Below are 17,392 nucleotides of genomic sequence, written 5' to 3'. Positions count from 1 at the left end.
GATGTTGGCAGGTTTTTCCATTTGAGATGATTCACTGTGAAATAATGCAAACACTTTATGACAGCTGAATTTAGATAATTGGCATCTTGGCACAGCTGTAGTCAAAGCTTCAATCCCACAAGCCATCACTTTAGGCTCTAAACCCCTTTCATTCTCAGTACAATATGTGCAGGTAGGGCAGTTCGGGGAGCATTTCGATGGCCCACTTATAACCTTTTGTCTTGTGAGTGCCGGGGCTGCTGAGCGATGCAAACCAGCACAGGTAATAAATCTAAGAGAGTCTCCTCCTCCTGCAGTGACTCAGTCCTCCACCTGCTCTGTTTGGACAGCTCATGCAGAGCTCATGCAGAGCTGAGGGAAGCAAACCGAGTCATACAAAGCAGAGCAGGAGTGTAGGATGCTGGCTTTAGTATCATGGGGCCACTGTAATGTGTGGCTGCAGCTGTCACACCCACATCCAGAGACATGTGAGGCACAAACCCACTCACACATCAAGTGGTCAAACCAGGAAACTTCAGCAGACGTAATGCAGGGGCCGAGGATATGCTTGTATATGTCTTTATGTCACACACACGCATTCACAAATAACCGTTGGAGCAGAGCTGTCACTTCTGCACTGTGGTTGCTCATGTGTAAAAAAAACAGCAGTGAAGGAGAATATAAATAAATGTGTTGTACATCAACAAACTTAAATTAACTGAATAATATCAAAGATCCATCACAATGAAAGACAATGTTGACTACACAATATTTTCAGTGTACTCATGTCAGTCAGTCCATCTCACCTTACAACAAGAGGAATCTCAACATCTTTACCAAGTTGCCAGCCACTCCTGATTTTCTCTCATTTAGAAGTCATACTCACTTAAGTCAAATTTTCAAAATATTTAGTCAGGAATCTCAACAGTTGCAACAAATCATCACCAAACTAGGCTCATTACATTGAGAGAATATCTTTATTTCATCAATATATTGTACATAGTGTGACCAAGGTGCAGCTGATCAATGTCAAACTTTGACCAATAGCTCTGGTGGAGGAAAGTGACTCTACTGGGATGAACAGTTCCTCTACTTTGAAAATTTCCACTAACTTGCCAATCAAAATAAACATTTTTTCATGAAAGATTTTGTACCAGGTTGATACAAACACAAACTTAAAGGGGTTGTACAATGGCAGGTTTATGTGTTTCTAAAATGTAGCTGTATGAGTTTTCTCCAGTAAAACAGAGCTGCATTAAAAAAAAAAAAAAAACCTGAAATCTTATCATGTGTTTTTGTCTCATTTTAAGTAAACATTTTGTTATTATACTCGATACGAGCAACATTCAACTGATCGGTCCAGAAAAATGTCTTTTTTCAAGTTGTTTTAGGACAAAAATGAGGTCTGAATTGATTGGAACAAGTGAAAAAAATCTGCTAATGGAATAGGAAAACTTTGCTCGAAACTAGAACAATGTCTCTATACAAGTAACTTTTTTTTGTTCTATTTGCCTATCTTTTTTAACTTCTTATAAGAAATTCAGACATCATTTTCGTCTTTAGATATCTTGAACTTAGACGTTTTCTTGGACTGGTCAAGTGAATGTAGCTCATATTAAGTCTAAAAAGACATTTTCTACTGAAAATAAGACAAAATCACTTGATGACATTTCAGTTTTTTTGCAGTGGCTGAGTCAGAACTTGCAGAATGTACGGAAAGAAAAGAGGGGGAATAATACATTTGGAGATGACCTGTAGTTTGTAAAAGGCTCTGGCTGAAATCTTCAAAGATCCACTGCAATAAAAGAAAGAACGTACTACACGTTTTCTGTCTTCACAAGAAAATAATTGTGCAATCCGAGAAAAGTTTAAGAGATGAGGCCAGCAGACAGGCTGCCAACCCCTTTCACAACAAAAAGGTTTTTTATTTTTCAGTCCCCATTACACACACCTTAAACGTGTGTGCTGCTTTTCCAACAGCTCAGCAAAACATCCTGTTTCTTTAAAGGGAAAATCCCTTGATCAAAGTAAACCCAATCATGAAATTAGTGTCTGTTGACACCAGGGCCTGGCCATGTGCAGAGACATCCCTCCAGACAGTTCTCTGGCCCCAAAATGTTAGCTTCCTCAAAATTAAAATGTTCCCAGATAATATCTCTCAGCACCAACAGTCAATAGCCATTAATTACTGGCTACACACACTAGATGCAGGTCGATACTGAGCGGCTGTTTCACTGCCTGTTGGGTAATTGTCTCCCAGATCTCATTAAAAGACGTTGCAGTTGGGAAGAGATGAAGAAGCCCACGCAGCGGAGAGGAAGAAAGAAAACAGATGTGGGAACACAAAGAGTGGATCAGTGCGAAATTATCTTTATACAATTTTTCTCCCACATGGAGAAGGCTGTGTGTAGCTCCGGGCTTTGGTACCCCCTCCACAGACACACACACACACACAGATGAATTAAGAGCCTGACTTTGCATCAATAAATTGTTTATTTAAAAGAATATGTTACAATTTATTACAGTAAGCGATGTAACCAAACACTTTGTCTTAAATTTTACATTTCAACATGTCAGAGAATCTGCAGGTTGCTTATGTCCATCCTCTTCTTAGCGCCTCTCTTTTGTAAGCCGAAGTCTATCAGGTGAAGAAGTTAACAAAGAATGAATTCAACATATTCTCTTACTGAAATAAATAATGTTAGTGACACTTAACTGTAGTCAGGATGAGACAGAGACAGAGGGAGGGACAGGCGGGAGCACTTGGAGGTGGGCAGATCAGACAATCGACCGTGTCGGACATGGCCCAGTACACAGACAAAAATCCCGGGAAATCTGTTCCACCTTTAGGACCGCACATCCAACCAATCAATCGAAGGCTCAAACACGTTCGATTAAACCTTCTTTACGCCCTGACTGAAGTCTGCTGAAGCTCATTAATCAATTCTCAATGTGTGAGCAGCACCTTCATGAAAACAAGTGGACTTAAAATGTCAGTCTGACTCTTTACCTGCTTAAAAATAAAAAGAGAAAGAGAGTTGATCTTGTCTTTAATAATGTAACGGGATTGATGGTTTGGGAGTAACTGAATATCACTGTTGGCTGACGTTCAATGGAATAAATAATAATCACATGACATTTTTACTGTTTTGTTTTGGGCATGAAATAAATCTTTAATTGTCTAATGTGGTTTGGAAAAACTCAGCCATGCCTCATGTCATAATACCACTGAGTCTGAGAAATATCTCATCACTATCATGATAAACTCTGATAACCAGAGACAACAGTTGGGCTAATTTTGTGAGTTGCAACTGAAAAAAAAAACAAGATGTAGGCAAAGCATCCTTCAAAATGAGTTTCTAATGCAATAAAGTCAGAATAATGAATAAAGTAGTAGCATCAAAATATTGCACAAGGCAAATATAAATATTTAATGTGACTTTTAGAGATAAAAATGATGCAATAACCTGTAATTAAATCATTTTATTGATCTATCATACTGAAGTGTTCCATCATTAGATAATTATGTCATTATTTATAAAACATTGCATTATTATAATGACATTCTAGGAATAGGAGCATTAACTTGGCTCATTTGGAGGGACATTAAATTATACTGTTTATTACATTACACTGCTGTTGCTACACAGCCTGCAGTGAATGTGCACACTTATCTTCATATCTATCATGTTGATGAAGAGTATAAGCTGCCCCCTCTTTATTTTTTTGCAAAGAAAGCCTCTCCCCACTTAACCCCGCATCTGGAGTGCATGAGCAGATTAACATCATAGGGAATACCAGCGACAGAGAAAAATACTGCTGCAGTTTGAATTACAGGCTTGTTATATATCCAGTGGGAGCTCCCAGAAACAAGCAATCACTGGCTGCAGCAGAGCTGACAGGATGAGTGGGACCCCTGCTGTCTTACAGGGGAAACACACCTAAAGTCGACTAACCTGCCACTTGTCTGATCAGCACCCCGCAGCACTGCTGCAGAAAAGAACGGGCTGTCGTTTTATACTTTTAACACATGATAGTATATGCATTGCATTTGATGATGCAGTACAAAACAGTACTGTAGTCAGTCAGAAAGAAATGTAAACAAAGCTCAGGCCACTTCTAGTGTTATTCCCACTTTCTTCTTCTTAGGTTTCCTAAATTTGGAGGCTGTTAATACTGTCCGATAAAGTGCAACATTTGTCTTTTTTCAACATGTTTCCACTCATGTTTACAAGCCTCATAGTTGTGTCACTGAGAAATGTGTCCTGACGATCCTAAATAAAATGATCCCTTTCTCTCTCCCTTCTCTTATTTGTCCACATAAAAATGTTTGTAGTCTCCATTTTCAAAAGCAAACTTAGCTGCAAACACGTGAAAATATATAATATGGCATTGATCAGGTGATACTTAAATTCTAAGGGCCTTGCTCTGCTCGGCCTCTTTCGTATTTGGGGTTCTGCTCTGCTGCTCCCATTGTTCCCATGCATAAACACTTTCTGCACATCAAATTCTGGCAAAAAAAGACAAAGAAACCCTCGAGTTTTGATCCGTGTTTAAAGACGCTTGGAGTCTTCCTGCATTCAAACTTTCAGAGTCCCTGATCAGTGTAATCTGTGTTCCCTTTGTGAGCGTCAACAGCTTTCAGTTTTCCATGTTAGTCTGGCAATACTTCCTCATTCACTTCAGCTTTTCGCTTCCTGGTAGGCTCAAAGCCTCCTCATGTCAAGTAACATCTCACTTCAAGTCGCTGAGAACAAGAGGAAGGCTTAAATGAATCCATAAGTCTACAGAGGCCTTGGTTCTTTCTGACAGAGCACTGCTATATGACTATGATGTGCTCGATTTGAGAGTTCTGGTTCAATGTGTTTTAAGCTTCTTATGCTGCTTCTCATCCAATTTGTTCATTTGCAGATGCTTGTCGTTTTGCGTGGATGGGGGTTGTGGAGCTGTTGGGAGTGGAAACGATGACCATGTAGCTAATAGCTGGAGGCTAAATGAGGGTCTGACTGAGTGGAGTCGGTGACGGCGGTGTCTCGTTAAGAGGTAACGATTTCCCTTCCTAGGTGCCTCCATCCCTTCTGTGCCTCAGCAGCTGGAAAATATTCTGCAAAAGAGACAGCAACCGGGACAAAAGACGAACAAACTCAGAGACAGAAAACAGGGACAATTAACCAGACTATTATTGAGCATAGGATGGACAGAGGCAGGCAAAGCCTTACCTTGCCACACATACCATCTTTACTGCAGTTCTTATTGTCCTTGTCTGTAGCTTCCTCTTCCACCTGTGGAGACCAGAGCATGACAGTAAAGCACACCTTAAAGTAAAATACCACTAGAGGAGGTTGGTCTGTCGGTGGTCAGCTCTTACCTCCTTCCTCCACTTCAGCTCACAGAAGACTCTCTCAAAGCACTCGTGCATGTAGTTGAACTAAACAGCAAATGCAAAGGAGAAAACACGGGTTTAGGAATTTCAGATGAAAAATGCTGATTTTCACGAAGCCTTTAAAATGATAAGAAAACTTTAAATTTGGGAATCAAGTTTTTTAAAGTTTTAAGCTGACACAAATAAACACAAATAAGTGTGACTCTTTGATTTAACTCATTCATTATAAAACCAAAACAACCACACTTTCCTTACAAATGAAAGACATACTAGAAAAATATATACAGTTACAATATTGGATATTCTGGTGGCGTACCCACAGAGAGGTTTGGCAAACCAGGCCACTGGCCAGGATATGCAGCAAGACTACCAACATACGCTACATGCAACATGGATTTGGGGTTTCTCCTCCGTGGCGTCCTGTCAAGACACTTTTTGACCTAGCTTTCTGATTCTGGCTTTTCTTGGCTTTGACCTTAAAATCTCTGGGGTCTCAAACTGTAGTGAAAGCTCAGTGTCACAGAAAAGTATCTTTAAAATTCCTAATAAATCCTTGAGTGGTTTGTTTGCAAAGACAATCACGACAAAGGCACTTTGTAAATTTTATCTGTGCTGCAAGGAAGATTTGATTTGTCCAGTCTCAGTCAGCTAAGTGCATTAAGTGCATAAATATGCTCCAAGTATTTCCTTTAAGCTAAAGCAGTAAGGATATTGATGGTGTTAGAATCAAAGAGACATCATGAATGTCGCTGTCTAATCAAATGTCAGGAAAAAAATAACAGTTATCATTCTGTGAAACAAAACCAACACCTAAAAGGTGAAAGTGGACAAACGAGAATTGACTGTATTTTTTTTCTTCAAACCACGAGTTTCAAATGTGAGCTGCATGTCCCAATTTTCATGTGATTGTTTCAAGGCTGTATTTTCCCTGTGTGTCATACTCACATAAGGAGTGAAAATCTTCACCCAGCGAGGTTTCTTCTCTCCTCGTGCATATTCAAAGCAGAAGGCCATGCCCTCTTCATCTGTGTCCCATCTCTGCATCTCCCCCCAGTCAAACGCAATCACCTGATTCTGGGACGACAAAGGAAGCATTAGTACACTTACTGCATTTATACTTTAATAAAGGAGCAAGTTTCTGTCATACCTCGAGTGTCCCTTCCTCTGTGCAGGCGTGCAGCTTGAAGTGGTGAATGCTGATGGCTGTGATGACGTGACCTTTACGTCTGGAATCACAGGAACAGTGGGGGAACATGATCTCATTGTAGCCCTCGCAGCTCCTCAGCAAACTCAGATACTGAGAGAGAAAGAGGACAGAGAGGACAGGTCATACATTATATGACTATGTGTTACAATACGCTCTTCTGATTGCATCGTATCTCAGTTTTGAAACTATAAGGGAAAACACAGTCAGATACTACCTGACCTGATCTGAAGACTGAATCAACCACCATCAAAACACATTTCCTGCACTACACCACTATTCTCTCACTGTTAGTCAACCTCCGCCCCCAGAAGGCTCTGTTCCTTTTTGTTATATCACACACAGTGCAGGGAGACTGAACAGGTGGGATAGAGGGGATGACATAAGACGAACTGAACTCCTCTCTTTAGGTACGGCTCACAAACTGTAGTAAAGCAGCTGTGTGATGTCAGCCCGTTTGTGAAACACTAACCATGGACATTTTCTTCTGCTCAGCTAGCTTCTGCAGCTGGTAGTTCTTCTGCTCAGCTTTGATGAAGCCTTTCTTCACGTCATCCACAGCCTGCAAAGATCGGAGCACAGTGTAAAAAAAAAAACAACCCACAGGAACACATTCGTACGTATGCATGCAAGCACAGAGAGACGGCAGACACGTGCACAAACCTGGTGGAAGAAGTAGTTGACAGCGAGCTGGTTGTCATTGAGCAGAATCTCCTCTTCTGTGGTGAAGAGCCACTTTCGCAGGGTGAGGCAGGTTCCCGGTATGGCTGAGGTATAGTTCTGTACATACAGTTTGTGGGGGAATTCATTTGGAGCGAGCTTGCGTACTGATGAAGACAGAGACAGGTAACAGAGAGGGGGGATAAAAGAGGAGAAAGTGATTCAAAAGATGTTTTTCTGTCTTTACATAGAATTGTTAGTAATGCTTTTTCTCTAACGTCATGCCTGTTTGTTAAAACCCTAATAGATATCTGCATATTCAGAACAGTGTCAACTGTACTACAAACCCAAATATGACATCTGCAGAAATAATTAAGTTAGATGATACTGCTGAACAGAGAGAAGTAAATGTCAGACTTCATCATCATGACAAAGGGAGGCACAGAGTGTTCTAGAAAAACTGGAAATTGTTTTCTTCTTTACCACACTGTGCTTTATAAACTGATGATGAATATAATAATAAGATGAACACACTTTTTTCATCATCAGGGGGAAATTCAATTTTTAACTCTGTTATTAAGAATACATCATACGTGCCCTCATGAGGCTGTGTCAGAGTATGGGTGCATTTTTAGGCTTTTCTTTGTGTACATAAACTTTATAATTTACATTTTCTTATATCCTTAAAATGCTGATGCTAGCAGCACAGCTCTAGCTTGAAAGGAAAAAAAATAAAGTCACCCAGAGATTAAATCCTACTGACTTTGGTGGTGCCCTAAACAATAGCCCTTTTCATTAAATGCTGCTGCAAAAACTTGAGCCCTGTAATCACTCATTCAATAATGTTTAAAACGTGTTTTTATCCAGAGTATGAGTTTATGACAAAAATGACAAAATGCATGAAAAACGAACAACAATGACCAGCCTGTTTAAATAACCAGGAAAAAGAGAGACATTCCGGAATTTAAGAATTTGTAACCTGCAAATGTTTAAAAGAATGTATTGATAATCCATGAATTTGGAAATAATGTTCTCCTATCCACTAACTAGCCCAGCATTGAGCAATGAGCTGTGAGGTGTGCTGACTCGAAAAAGTAAAAACTTAGAATATGACATAATATGACACAATATGACATCAAAAAGTTAAACATAAAATATGGGAGCAAGTGTTGTCTGGAGTTGGAAACAGAAGTGCTGTAATGAGAGTAAGACTAAAGGCTTGAATAATGACAGACGACAGACATTTAGTCCATTTTTCTTTGGCAAGCCAGAGTTCAATAGCTTTGGCAAGGGCGACCGGCCGATTTATTTCCACTTAAAGCAGCCAGCAGATGCTCAGAGGTTAAAGGCATAGTACTTCCTTTCTTTAAGAGTAAGGTAGTATGAGGCACTTGTCAACAGTAAGTGAGTTACCAACAGGGGATGTGGGTCAGAACCAGCAGAACCACAATACAGAGGTCAGTCTTGTTAGGTCATTACAGGACTCTTTTGGTCCAGTGATCCGTTTTGTTTCTGCACTATTTGTAGACGTAACACAGAGGTGCTCCTCCGCCTGCAGTGAACTGATCAGCTTTTTTTCATCAGCTGGCTTTAAAGAGACAAACAAAAGATCCAAACTAAAAATGAGGGATCTGACAGCAACCAGAGCACGCTGTTTGTTGAAGGTAGAAAAGAATACCTCAACGAGCCTTAGTTTACAGAGGAAGGACGTGATGCAACAGACTGAAAGAGGGACAGGTGGAGAATCGCTGAATAACTTGGTGAGACTGACTCAGTCTGCAGGCATATCCATTCTCCTGTCCTTTGTACCATAGGTTCTCAAACTTCTGTAGACCAGGGACCCCTTTCAGGTGAGACATTTTTCCAAAGACCCTCTCATTTTTGTAAAATTCATTCATTCATTTTCTGAGCTGCTTATCCTGTTCAGGGTCGCGGGTGGCCGGAGCCTATCCCAGCTGTCATTGGGCAGGAGGCGGGGTACACCCTGAATATTGTAAAATTGATCAGCAAAGTTTTAATACTATGTAATACTGTACTATGTGTTACTTTGCAACCATGGAATGAAGCTACATTTATACTTTCTGAGTAATTTGTTTGTAAGCTTAAGGAAAATGTTGGAATCAAAAATTTGTTGGAATCAAAATTCAAAAGAACACCTGATTTTATTGGGGCAAGAGATCCCAGTTTGTTAATGTATACTTTTAATGATATAGCACACTTTTACAATAGTTTTTAAATTATTCCATGGACACATGACCAACGGTTCCTGGACCCCTGGGGGTCCCGGGACCTCCCTTTCACATTGAGAACCACTGCTGTAAACAGTCCCATGATTTAACTGAAGTTATACTTTACAGCATATTAAAAGCAAGAAAATGATCGTAATGCCAGCTAAGATGCTAGAGAGACAAACCTTTCCTCTGCCTTTCCTCATTTTTTAAAACAAGATCAACTTTGTTGAGTGGGTGGAAAGCTAATATTTATTGTAATCTAATCTGCAGCTGATAAAAACATGGGCAGCTTTTCCCATCTCACTGAGGGATACAAGATGTTTGTTTGCTAATTTATTCCTTGCCTGAAATAACTGTTTTGAACTTCTGTGACCTGCACAGAAGATGCTCTTCAAAAATCAATCTTGTCTTAACTGGTACTACTCTGCTACTTCCGTCTGTACCAACACACAGTTCAGGGGAAACGGATTGAGTGGTGCTGTGTGGGTTAAAATTTCAGTTTATTTCCATTCAGTTGCTTGCCCCTGGTATTCTCTGTAAGGACAGCTGAACCAAGAAGTAGAAACTCTGAGCTTGTTCTTACTAACCAAAGGTGTGGTTGATGACCTCAAACAGAGCAAAGTAGCTCGCTGTTACACTGTCCATCCCAAGCTTCATAACCACAGCCTGGAAGAAAGAGAGGATGGAAAAAAAACAGAGTGAGCATTTGGCTGAAAGAGCATTAAAGCTTGATTTGTTATATTTGTCTACAGGCCTGTGTGTATGTGTGTGTTTACCTGGTAAACCTGGTCTGTAGTGGAGTTTTTGCGAACTCTGACAGTGAGTGTGGTTTTATCTGGCATGGCTATTCTCAACTCCACATCCGACACGCCATTATAGTTCTGTATCATGGCAAGGAAAGAAAAACAGTGCAGTGAGTCACAGGCAGAGGACCATAAAAGCACACTCTGGTTGCTCTTTTTTTACCTCATCTGATTCAGACAGGAACTCCTGCATGATGTCACTTTCGCCAATCACCCGCACAGAGCACACTGCAGATGAGACACAGCTGACATTAGGACACAGGTATTTTAATGTGATGTGTGTGAACGATTCCAGGTTTGAAGTTCTGTTGAAGCCTAACCTTTCTCGAGGTATTCTTCAAGGCCCCTGCGTCGTGCATCCAGCTGCTGCTCCGACAGGGAAAAAGGCCACTTCCCAGGCAGCTTTGGGAATGTAAAATTGGCAAACTCCCTCTTCAAGTTTTGGTGTAGGATCACAAATTCTCTGTAGCGCTTGGAACAAAGCTGCCTCCCTGCCATGTAGACATTATATACCTGGAGGGGAGAAGGGAAGAAAAATGGATGTCCTGATTCAGTGACTATGAGTTTAAATCAATAGGCCTTCGGGTAAAATGATTTCACCGCCACAAAACAATCAATGAGTGTATCTTTGCATTTTCATGGTCAGCTCCTCTAACGCAGCCACCTGTGTATTAATCCACAACTGCACTCACCACAAACTTCTCCTGGTTGAGCTCTGTGTGTTTGTAGCTGGGCACAGAGATTGGGACGGCCTGCTTATCAGAGTAGTCATAGCAGGACTGAGCCGAAATGTCGTCCCCTGGATCCAGGCAGTCGGCCTCTTGGGGTGGAACTGACAGAACAGCCAGCACCAGTTCTCTCTCTCCAGCCCGGATCAGGTCCACCACCTGCTTGTGGGTCGCTCCTTCTACATTCACACCATTACTGTTGAATCACAGAGACGGAGATGAAGACTGTCAGAGTGTTACCAGCTAATTTCAATCACTGATGTTGATTTCTTTTAGATGCACAGCATTTTTTTTTACAACCAAAACGAAAATTTTCTCAATTAGGGATGGGTACCTTTCACATTTGAAACGACAAATGGCACTCAACAATTTTTGGTACTTTTTTTGTGTTTATGTGGTAGAAAAATATCATTTTTTAAAATAATAAAATATCTTTTTTTTCATTTTAACATATTTATTCTTCAATATATAACCTTGCAACGCTGTGTTAATGTCCAGCATGGAAAATCCCTTACACTTCCTCACAGTCAGAAGGATGTGTCTTAACATAGCACCTTTAAATTTCATGTGAATTGGTGCTTTTGACAGAATTCAGTCAGTACCTATGAAAGTACCCAATTCAGTACCCATCCCTAATCTTAATACTGACTTGCTTACAGGAAAGAAACACTAGAGGAACCAAAACAAAATAAGAAAGCCAACTAATCAACGTACACTTGATTATGATTCAGGAGGAGTGTTTTGAAAGAGGAGCACTGAAAATTGTTATCAGTTATACCCAAGCCAAAAAACATTTTTGTTTTTCTTTTGGTTTTGATTTTTCAGACTTACAAATTGTTTTTCACATCAGTCTCTTTTTGAACCCAGTCTTGTAACTAACCTGTTGCAAACCAACCTCACCAGCTGTGGATTGTTTCGCAAACAAATGTTTTCTTTTCCACCATTACACCACGTTCTCAGTGTCTTCTTGTCCCTCTCATATCCCTTTTGAAACATGTTGCTTGCACAACAATTAAAAATAAGAATAAATCTTTCATAAAACATGTATTTTCTCTTTCAATGTCTGATTCATTTTCCTTGCACTATTTTTCAGTGGGATACATGGTTTAAATTATTTGAAATTGGAAATCATCAAGTTCTGCTTTTTACCCCCCAACATCGAACACAACAGCTCAACTCTTGGATCTAGACTTGTATGATACATGCCCTGCTTTGGCTGTGAAATATTTGCTGCCTTCAACTCCAGCTTATTTTTGTGTCCATGGCACATTAAAAGTCAGAGTTTAAAATGGCTTAATCATAGTGACGTTATATAAAAATGTTGAGCATATCGAGAACAAAAAAGAGCCAGGAAATTTGACAAAATGCAGCTGAGTCTTGGATCAATATGCGTCTGAGATTTTGATTTGTAAGCTATTTTTAAAAAGGGAATGGGAGAAATAATAAAATGCCAGAGCTCTGAAAAGCAGGACGTGTTTATGATTAGTGAAGTGAGAATAAGATAATATAATCCTCTTAAATCACTCTGAGCTAACACCTCTTCCCTTTAGGAGTCAGACCTTTGCTTTATGTCATTACCGGGCCTTGGCATGAGCTACACAGGGTGTGTGCCCTTTGGAAGACATGTGTCAGAGTCATGACAGATGTGCTGATGGCAGGACTGTTATGACTGGACCTGTAGTTAACTTCTCTCAAAACAGCAGCCGCAGCATCTTTCCAAAGAGCTGTCAGCAGCGGCTGTTTCTGACACATTTCAAAACACATCCAGATTTTAGGAGAAGGCTGGCACACCAGAATGAGATCAGTAAAGTGTAAGAGTCTGTGCCTCATGTTTAGAGCTAATGTAATGAGTTTTGCATTTCAAACAATAGCTTGCAAATATAAGAGTGAAAGCTCAAGTTGGCACAACTTGCCCTTGAAAAGTAGCCAAAGTCTACAGAAGCCAGAGTGGCTTCAAATTATGCTTGTTACCATATTTCATAAAATAAATGCAACCCAGTCAGTACCAGGAAAAAGCTGTAATTGTGTATGGAATAAAGTGGCTATCTTGAGAAAAGTCTCTGGTTGACTAAAATGACAGTTTGTGAGTTGTATTTTTCCAAGATGTGCTGTTATATTATTATGTTTGAGCAATGTTTTGAACATCACAGCCAGACATCATTCTCAACTCTACTTCTCTGAGTCATGATCTCAGTTTTAACAGCACCTTAACATCCTCAAAAAGCCTTCAGGGGATAAAAAAAGGCCAAATACTGAACATGCTAACTCTTAATTTTGATGTCATTGTCAGAGATACACATCACAATACTTGGGTCACGATACGATAGAACTGTGATGTATCACAATATCACAATAGTGGGATACATTGCGATATTCTACACAGTTAACTAAGAATACATAGAGATGATGTATTTGTAAATTAAAATATTACTCAAAATTAAAAGGAACAAGGAAAACATTGATGTACTGACTTGCTCAGTACAACAAAAAACCCAAATTATCAAGCTTAGAAAATAAATATTTTTAATATACTTTGAGACTATATTCATTTTATAATCTATTGGTAACATACAGGGTAGTAGCTCTTCGGCGCCATCTAACATAGTGGAAGTGCGGAAGTCATATTTTACTTCCAACTCAACAAAAATATGAATTTTTATTTTTTATAAAAATAGCGATACTAAGAATTGGAAGATGGTTATTGTATCTGAGGTCAAAGTATCATTGACATGATACTTGTAACAACAAGTACAAACAACTTGTACAACAGGGCGGCTAGGCGCTGCCCTGTTGGCTATGGCTGCCTTTTGCAGCAGCTCTCTCTTCTTTGTCCTTTTCTTGTAATTTTTACGTCTCTTTTCATAATCTTTGTATTTGGAGTGGATCATTACTTTGTATGGATCATTTGTTGGTCATGGACACCAAACTTTTTGTGGCTTCAGTGATATTTTTACTACTTTTTCTCCTGTGTTTGTCTGGAGATCCTACATGTAACCATGGCCACATTGTTTACATGTGAACTCAGCTGTTAGCAGCCTGTAGCATGTCATTGCTAACTGGTGTAAGGCCTGATGTCTTCCCACAAGCTGTGGAGGAGGAGGTGAGGACGATGTGCTGGTTCTCAGGTGTGAGCTAAGAAGTGATGACATGGACCTGTCCTTCCATCCATCGTTATTGGGAACGTAAGATCTATCTCCAATAAGATGGACGAGCTAGCTGTGCTAACCCAGCAACAGAGGGAATATCAGAGGGCAGAGTAGCATCATGCTATTCACAGACATGGCTAACGGAGCTAACATCAGACACCAACGCCACATTGGAAGAGCTTCACCTGCTGTGAGCAGACAGGATCCAGGAGACAGAGATGAAGCATGACTGAAGAAGCTCAGTCCTGGACCCTGTGGAGGTGGAGGCTGGCTGAACTGGACAATGATGGACAGGCTGTCATCATCTATTTTCTTATGGACTTTTTTGCACTTTCTAAACACTTTCTTACTTTTTTTCACATCTCTTCTCTGTAAATTAAAAAAAAAGGTTTGGTGCCTTATGAGTGATGATACTTTACCGAAACAGTTTAAGTGGAAACAACTATTGATCCCTAAGTTAAAGAAAGTGTTGGGGGAATTGATCCCACATTAAGCACTTACTCTTTCATCAGGGCACAGGTGCCCTGTGAAGGGATCGGTACTGAATTAGGTACTGAATTAGGTACTTTTATAGGTACGGACCAAATTCTGTCTGAAGTACCGAGTACTGATTCATATAAAATGAAACAGTACCATGTTTTGGTACCTGAATAGTTCCTTGTGAAGTTTCCATGCTGGACATGAACACAGCATTGGACGCTTATATTGAAAAATAAATATGTTAAATTGAAAACTTTGAGGTTTTAATATTAAACAAATTAATATATATTATCATAAAGATAAACACACACAAAAGTACCAAAAACTATTTCTTTTGAAAAAAAAAGGAAAAAAACCCTTAACAAAAGAGATTCCTGGGAAAATGAACTTTATCACAATGATGCAAAATGCATCAAAATGGAGCTACTATGTCAGATTTTTGTCATGAAGTTTCCACCGAAAAAAGAGGCATTGTTTGTCTGGTTTCTCAAAGTTACTCTGAAGCTTGTGCTGGCAGAAATGTGATAATGAAACTAAGTGATAGGAACTAAAAACCTTTTGCAGGTGTAGTGTAAAAGAGACCAAACTTCTTTCTCAACAAAAAAAAAAAAGACAAAGCAATTTGGCAGCTGTTCACATCAGAGCTTTATGACTGCATAATAAGCAGCTGGTTAGGTGACCTTTGCACTTCCTCTATCAGCTCTATCGTTGTGATAAACAGTTTTTCCAGCATATTTTTGCCATCGATGCTAAATTTTTGTGTAACTATTCATATCCCTGTTTTTTTTTATATAAAGCTGAGTGGTAAAAAAAATAAAACCTAAAAGACAAAGTGAAATAATTTATAATGATTCCTTTCTCAAAGGTAGTAAGTGAATGCTACTGCATGTTAAATCAGCTATTGTCATAAAAAAGTGTTTACACCTTGTGCAAAGAAGTACTGTAAATAGACTAGTGCAGCTCTTAAAGCCAAATGTAAATACATAAACTCACATGCATGCAGAAAACCTCATAGAAATAATGGGGTCAACAAACTGCCAGGTTACTGCGGGCCATCCATTACCAAAGCAGTGTACAAAATCCAGCCAATGAAATGTTGAATTTTACAGATGGAAGCCAATCAGAATTGAACTGATGGCATCCCTCCCTTCCTGCATCACCTTATTCAACAGACACAGTCACAATGAAGGACCAGCACTGATGCTGAGCAGTACGCTGCGTCTTCCTCTCCATAGCAACAGTGCCTAACATCAGCAAGCAATCTCCATGCATACTAACGCGCCAGCGAGGACCACGTCTGTCTCATGTGCTGCTCACAAACACACTGTTGATGTCATCGAAGTCATGCGGGGTTCATTTTCCCCAATGTCAGAGATACTGATAAAACAAATGTTGTCCTAACCCACAAGATTTATGAAAACAAAACCAACTGAACCAGTCGCAGCACGTTATGCACTTAAATTACACAGTGCATACGAGGTGTTAAGGTGCATAAGTGGTGGCTTGAATATACTGGCACGTCGAGGATGTTAGGAATAGCTTTCACTGTGACGAGAATCCAAACGATCCCCGGATCTTTCCTCTCTGACACACACAGACACTCCTTTCATTGAGATCAACGGGTATTCTGTCCTGCAAGACAAGAGACTAGCTGCATACACAGGATAACCAACGCTGGTCTCAAAAACGATACAGTAAATGTTTCTCACGTGTCAAACTACTATTAAAAGTCATTTATTATCAGCTTGGTCAGTGAAAGTTACCACGATGTTAGACACAGTGTTCTCCAGTTAAAGCTTAAATAGCAGCCACTTACACCTCGAGAATCCTGTCTCCCTTCGATATCCCAGCTCTATCGGCGGCACCTCCCGGTAGGACAGCGCTCACATGCTGCAGAGGAGCGTACAATTCCCCGTTAATGCTCCGAAGTTGCCCACCTTCACTAACTTGTCCCCGGACATTAAACCCATAGCCTGAGTCTGACTTCACTATACGGACTAGCCGTGGGCCCGAAGTAACGGTGGTTGCCGTCTGGCAGCTGTCGCCGGTGCCCGGTGTAACGTTACCGCTACCAGAGCCGTTACGAGACGAAGGGTGCGGCAACGGAGGGACAGATGAAGAGATTCCTTGTCCCTCGACGTCCGCCATTTTTCTACTCTGTTTGAATCATCCACTCCAATTCAGCCAACGATAAATATCCTACAAACATTAGCGGCCAGTAGCAGGCTAATCAGCTTAGCTAGCTAACCAACAGAGATCACCGGAAAAAGCCGGAAAAAGCCGATGATATACGAGGCCACCGCGGACGCGTTCCATTTGGGTCATCCAAGTCTCCTTTCGGAGGGTGTCTCGCCGAGGCCACATGCACTCTGGTAAGCTGGGTGTAATTTTAAGAGTATATAAGTTTCTGCTACACACACCATTTCTTTTTCTTTCTTTCTTTCTTTTTCTTTCTTTCTTTCTTTCTTTCTTTCTTTCTTTCTTTCTTTCTTTCTTTCTTCTTCTTCTTATTTTTTATTATTTTATCTTTTTAGTTTTTTAAGCGCACGTTTTGACGTTCGGTTTAACTCAATCTAAGTGAAGGCTGTAGCCCTGCTTTATTCTTTTCTAACTCAGTAAGAGTTCTGAAGGACTGTGGTCAATGACGTCCAGTCCAGGTGGAAAATACATGAGAAAATATTTCTAAAGCCTTGAAAAGCAAGTAACTTAAACTGAGTGGGAACAAAAGTTTACAGATAATGTCAATCATCAAAAATGGAAAATAAAAGAGGCTTATTG

At 40.1% G+C, this 17,392-nt stretch overlaps 1 protein-coding gene across 2 annotated transcripts; it reads right to left on the bottom strand.

Annotated features, from left to right (window-relative positions):
* Nucleotides 1–2,468: 2,468 nt before the first annotated feature.
* Nucleotides 2,469–16,871, bottom strand: snx27b (sorting nexin 27b). 2 transcript variants are annotated; one of them, XM_074684153.1, is made up of 13 exons: nt 16,431–16,871; nt 10,953–11,184; nt 10,581–10,773; nt 10,424–10,488; nt 10,234–10,338; nt 10,045–10,123; nt 7,230–7,393; nt 7,039–7,128; nt 6,510–6,659; nt 6,308–6,436; nt 5,348–5,407; nt 5,199–5,261; nt 2,469–5,083 (listed from the first exon to the last, which is right to left on the bottom strand). In XM_074684153.1, exons 1-13 carry the CDS (start codon nt 16,760–16,762, stop codon nt 5,039–5,041), a joined length of 1,707 nt encoding a protein of 568 aa, XP_074540254.1. In that variant the 5' UTR covers nt 16,763–16,871; the 3' UTR covers nt 2,469–5,038. The 2 variants fall into 2 exon arrangements, with proteins under 2 accessions (XP_074540254.1, XP_074540253.1); XM_074684152.1 differs by having other exon boundaries at nt 5,213–5,261.
* Nucleotides 16,872–17,392: the final 521 nt, after the last annotated feature.

The sequence above is a fragment of the Halichoeres trimaculatus genome, unplaced genomic scaffold (genome assembly GCF_033239565.1).
Source record: "Halichoeres trimaculatus isolate MK-OKI-2021-1 unplaced genomic scaffold, fHalTri1.1 fHalTri1_scaffold_12, whole genome shotgun sequence".
NCBI lineage: Eukaryota > Metazoa > Chordata > Actinopteri > Labriformes > Labridae > Halichoeres > Halichoeres trimaculatus.
This window is presented reverse-complemented; position numbering and strand designations above follow the sequence as displayed.

What these genes read in the sequence shown, in the direction of transcription:
- snx27b (XM_074684152.1), bottom strand. Translation starts at nt 16,762, where the DNA reads ATGGCGGACGTCGAGGGACAAGGAATCTCTTCATCTGTCCCTCCGTTG. An exon ending in AGCAGAAGAAAATGTCCATG is followed by an intron (nt 6,660 to 7,038) that starts GTTAGTGTTTCA and finishes TTTCTCTCTCAG; the next exon opens with TATCTGAGTTTGCTGAGGAG. An exon ending in TGAAGATTTTCACTCCTTAT is followed by an intron (nt 5,408 to 6,307) that starts GTGAGTATGACA and finishes TTTGCTGTTTAG; the next exon opens with TTCAACTACATGCACGAGTG.